We start from the raw sequence: 4715 nt of genomic DNA, 5'->3' as shown, positions 1-4715 counted from the left end.
CCTTTGAGATTCTATGCTCAAGGATGCTCACTCCGGGATCCATGATCAAGGATGCACTTTCTGAGACCCATGCTCAAGGATGCACCCTTCGAGATCCTATGCTCAAGAAATCACCCTCTGGGACCCATGCTCAAAGATGAACCCTCTGGGACCCTATGCTCAAGGAGTCACCCTCTGGGAGCTTATGCTCAAGGAGGCATCCTCCAATACCCCATTGCTCAAGGATGAACCCTCTAGGACCAAGGAGTCACTCTCAGGAGAATGACTCATGAACTAAGACGCATTAACGCCTTAATTACATAAAAAACATAGTCTTTATATTCTCATTTTCTTTTCTAGTTCTAGATCTTTATTTAATTAATTATAATTTAAAGGTGCAATTCCATAAAAACAATAAACAAAATAACCACCAAAGAAAACAAAAACAAAAATGATATTGAAAAATAAAAATTATTAAATGGCAAGAGAAAGGAACTAAACATTCTAAGTACTCACATCTATAATTTTAACAAACCAACAAAAAAAAAAAAACAATGTAGAATCATTGAAAAGAATATCTATAAACCCCCAAGACAATGAAATTACAACCTTGAAATGAAAGAAAGAAACTTGGATATAAACAATCAATCAATAGAAGAAACACAAATTCAGAATATCTATATCACATGAAAAGGTGGGATGAGCTTTCTTCTATATGTAATATGTTAGAACATACTCCACCTTTGAGTCCATTAGATAGAAACAACAACAATACACATACAAAAATCTTTTTGACAGAAGCCTACTTAAAGAAGAAAACTTAAAAAACTTCAGCCACCTTGCTAGCAAGAACACGGTCCCTTCTCTCGACATATCCAAACGGGAACCAACCCGCCCTTCCTTTGCATTCTCCTTCAGCCCAACCATTGTTCGTCACCTGTCAATTTATGTTAGAACAAATAGTCTTTCAGTCTTTCACCATTCGGAATCTTTGGAAGACAGAATGAATCATCAGATCAGATAATTAAAGTTATGACTAAGAAATCTTAAATGCAGAAAAGCATCTAAAGCAATGTTCAAGTTTCTATCTATCAACAAACCTTGCGAACTACGACGTAGTCGCCAATTGACAAATTAAGCTCCACATCAGATTCAGCTTCATATGAATGCAGAACCTGAAACAACAAAGCAACAAATTTATAAAATATTAAACAGCATTTCGAATTAAGTACAGCATTGTCAAATTTATAAATAATAATAACTTCTGACCTCGCCTAAAAAGTAATCCATGCTGTTTGCTTGTCCATTAGGTGTATCTGATGCATATACGCCATTAACTTCTTCATATGGTGGAGGTGGGGGCATAGTGTTGTCCACAGCAGGGGTAGGAGCTGCTTCAATCCGTTGCCTTTCAGATAGCATCTGTCAAAAAGCAATATAAACATTGCACAAATCCATAAACCGATAACAAAGAACTATTGGGGTACACTGTAAGATCAGTATCCACAGAAGCAACAACTAAATGGTAAGACAATAAAACAGCATACCTCGCCTTCAAGCTGATCAAGTATTTGAAGGATCCTTTGATGGTAGGAACGCTCTGCTTCAACCTTAAGCCATGACATATTACACAGAAAAAGCTTCAGATATAATCACCGAACCAACATGTTATAGAAACATAAGTACTTTGACAAAAGTTAAGTTTGAAAGGAAAATTCTTGTACCATTGTAATGAGTCGTTGGAGAGTCAATCTCTGCTGTTGAAATTCTACAGCAGCCATTGCTGATGCAGCTTCCTTGCCCAATATTGCCATGTTTGACTTAAGGTCTTCCAGCTTTGCTTCTGCTGCTTCCAATTTCATAACACTCTCAGAATTACCTGGTGTTTCCCTTGCTCTGGTTTGGCGTTTCAAAACTTCAATAGCCTGTCTAGGTTTAAGAAAATGGTTAATTACAAGTAGGTAAGAGATAATTGAATTAATGATTTCAAATTGACTAAACTTACTATGTTACAAATTATTTTTTGAAAAATGAAATATCAATTTTATTAAATATTAGCATTCGGAATACAAAAGAACTCTAAGTTCAGCTGAAACATTATGCTCAAGAACCCTACGACCAGAGTAATATCGAGAATTCCTAACTACATAATGAGCTACTCGATTTGATGATCGTCTAATAAAATATAAACTAACATTATTCAAAGAAAATAATAAAACTTGACAATCATGAGTAATCAAACCAAAAAGAGAGCGCATTGATTGATCGCTACGAATGATTCCAAAATGGTCCAATAATAATGTACATTACAAAAGATTTCTTTTTAAGACTTTTGTGACATCATAATTTTAAAATGTGGGAAAGGCACTGAGAACTATTCTTTAAGAGCTAATAAGTTCCCAACTAAGACATGAATAAGTAACGGAAAGGAAAGTACTGAATATATACTAAACCAAAGGGATAGCTTTGTCCTAGAATACCTGAGCTTCAGCTTCTTGTCGCAGTCTATCGTACCGTTGAGCAAGATGTCGAGCATCCTCCAATGGAGCTCCCATTACCATCGCTCTTAAAGGCTCAGCCACCTAATAAGAAGCATATAAGACTAGATTAAGCACAATATTGACAGCCTTAAAAAAGCATAGATCAAAACATCCTTACCCCATTCCCCCAACTAAACAAACAATAGTATCAGTTATATAGCATAGATTAGAAAACTTATCACCTGTGTGCCAAGAGCTTTAATCAAATTTCCTCGTTCCTTCTCCATTTGAGCACGAGCACGTCCGTAATTTAGAGCAGCTCTTGATAATGTTGCACCACTTGTACAAGTGTTTTCAGCACCATATTTCCTGCTATCTTCGGACAACTTTGTTCCTGTTAAACAGAAGTGTCAAAAAAAAACACAGAATCGAAAGGGTAATATCCTGTCTCAACCTCTCGGGCAAAATTGAGATACAAAAGAGCAATGAGCCACTACACCATCTCACCAATTTCAACTTGTTTGGACCCGGTAACAATATATCCTTCCACGCCACGAACAATATCTCTTTGATAATGCTGTTACTCAAATGACAAACTATTAATTAGCAAGTAAAACTAAACAATCAACAACAAAACATACAAGTAAGATGAGATAGAACAACTTAGAAACCTTGCCAGCACGTGTAGATATGTAGAGCTTCTCAAGCTTCTGATGTTGAGTAAGTTCAGCCTCATCTGTAACTAAATTATCAGAGCCCCCATATCCTCCACCTCCAAACTGTTTGAAAACAGCCTGTAGCAACATTCAATTCGATCAGAAAACAGAGCAAAATTATGTGATTCCAATTCTACAAACAAAATCCAATATACAAACACAGCTTCATCATCCAAAAACCTCTTCTTTCCATTCAATTCAACAATATATTTCATACTAGCAATCCAATATCGAATGCCATCATATTGAATCAGTCTTACAAAATTCAAAAACCTACACAAACCACCACCATTACCAAGATCGTCTTCAAATCCTTACATCCCCATTATTACTTTTCAAAAAGAAATCACATTTTGGTAATAAAAAAAAACATATGCCTCAGGTCGGATCAAACATCATCAAATGAAAATAATTAAAATTGCAATACTTTGAGGAAACGAATTAGGGTTTGAAAAGAGAAAGAGCACCTGTTGTTGCCTGGCGACCTGATCGCGAAGTCTACTGGCTTGCTTTCTGATTGCGTCCATTGACGAGCCAGAGGAGCCGAAAACGAAAACTTCTCACAGTTGTACGATTCTTACAACAAAACCAAGACAGCGATATATATATGTGTGTGTGTATATAGCTATATATATTTATAGAGAGAGAGAGAGAGAGAGAGAGAGAGAGAGAGAGAGAGACGGGGATTGAAGAAAGTTGTGTTTTTTTCCCTTTTGGGTGTGGTATTGGCCCCAAGAAGGTATGTGCAGAAGATTTCAAATTACTCAGATTTACATGCTTTGTTTGTGTTCCTTTTAAAAGATAGAGGAATAATAAGGCTAATTAGTATTTTTGACTCTTAAATTTTGATAATGTACCAAATTATGATTCTTGAACTTTTAAAGTCGTGTCTTGAACTATTAAGATGGTTGGATTTAAGGACTTTTATTTAATTTTAGTAAAAAAGTCTAACATGATGAAAGTTCAGGGACCATGATTTAATTTATGTTAAAGCTCGATGAACATGATTTGGTATATATCAAAGTCTGGAAGCATGATTTAGTACATAAGCAATCACTGAAATAGTAAAATTGAATGAAATTAGACAAAAATCCTTAAATCCAATAATCCCAATAGTTCGGGAGCATTTTTTACGACCTTAAAAATTCAGGAGCATGATTTGGGACATGTCAAAGTTCATGGGGTAAAAATCATAATTAACCTAATAATAACTAATAATATGTAGGTAATTGGTACCATCTTTAGAAGAATTTTCGGTATTTGTGAAGAATTATTTTTAAGTATATATATTGTAATTATTTAGAATTATTTAGATTTCTTTTAAAATTTTTAAATAATTCATAATGCTTAATATTTAAATATTTCATTACACGCATGATATTTTTTATACATATAATCAGCAACGAATCTACATAGAAGTAAGGTGGGACAGTCGTTTCTTAAAAAATAAAAAAAAATGTATATACATTTTAGTTAGTTACAATATATATATATAATACAAGATTATATATTGTAATGGTTAAGCTAAATTGTATATTAG

At 34.4% G+C, this 4715-nt stretch overlaps 1 protein-coding gene across 1 annotated transcript; it reads right to left on the bottom strand.

The window, feature by feature from the left end:
- Window positions 1-541: 541 nt before the first annotated feature.
- Window positions 542-3965, bottom strand: LOC115725686 (SH3 domain-containing protein 2). Its single transcript, XM_030655274.2, has 10 exons — window positions 3643-3965; window positions 3131-3253; window positions 2967-3036; window positions 2702-2853; window positions 2460-2561; window positions 1704-1904; window positions 1527-1589; window positions 1249-1401; window positions 1080-1154; window positions 542-916 (listed from the first exon to the last, which is right to left on the bottom strand). Exons 1-10 carry the CDS (start codon window positions 3700-3702, stop codon window positions 800-802), a joined length of 1116 nt encoding a protein of 371 aa, XP_030511134.1. The 5' UTR covers window positions 3703-3965; the 3' UTR covers window positions 542-799.
- Between the last annotated feature and the right edge of the window lie 750 nt (window positions 3966-4715).

The sequence above is a fragment of the Cannabis sativa genome, chromosome 6, assembly GCF_029168945.1.
Source record: "Cannabis sativa cultivar Pink pepper isolate KNU-18-1 chromosome 6, ASM2916894v1, whole genome shotgun sequence".
Taxonomy (NCBI): domain Eukaryota; kingdom Viridiplantae; phylum Streptophyta; class Magnoliopsida; order Rosales; family Cannabaceae; genus Cannabis; species Cannabis sativa.
This window is presented reverse-complemented; position numbering and strand designations above follow the sequence as displayed.

Coding starts and splice junctions, on each gene's coding strand:
- LOC115725686 (XM_030655274.2), bottom strand. CDS start 3,702: ATGGACGCAATCAGAAAGCAAGCCAGTAGACTTCGCGATCAGGTCGCC. Junction 3,037..3,130: donor TATCTACACGTGCTGGCAAG/GTTTCTAAGTTG, acceptor TTTGAGTAACAG/CATTATCAAAGAGATATTGT. Junction 1,402..1,526: donor TTGATCAGCTTGAAGGCGAG/GTATGCTGTTTT, acceptor GCTTTTTGACAG/ATGCTATCTGAAAGGCAACG.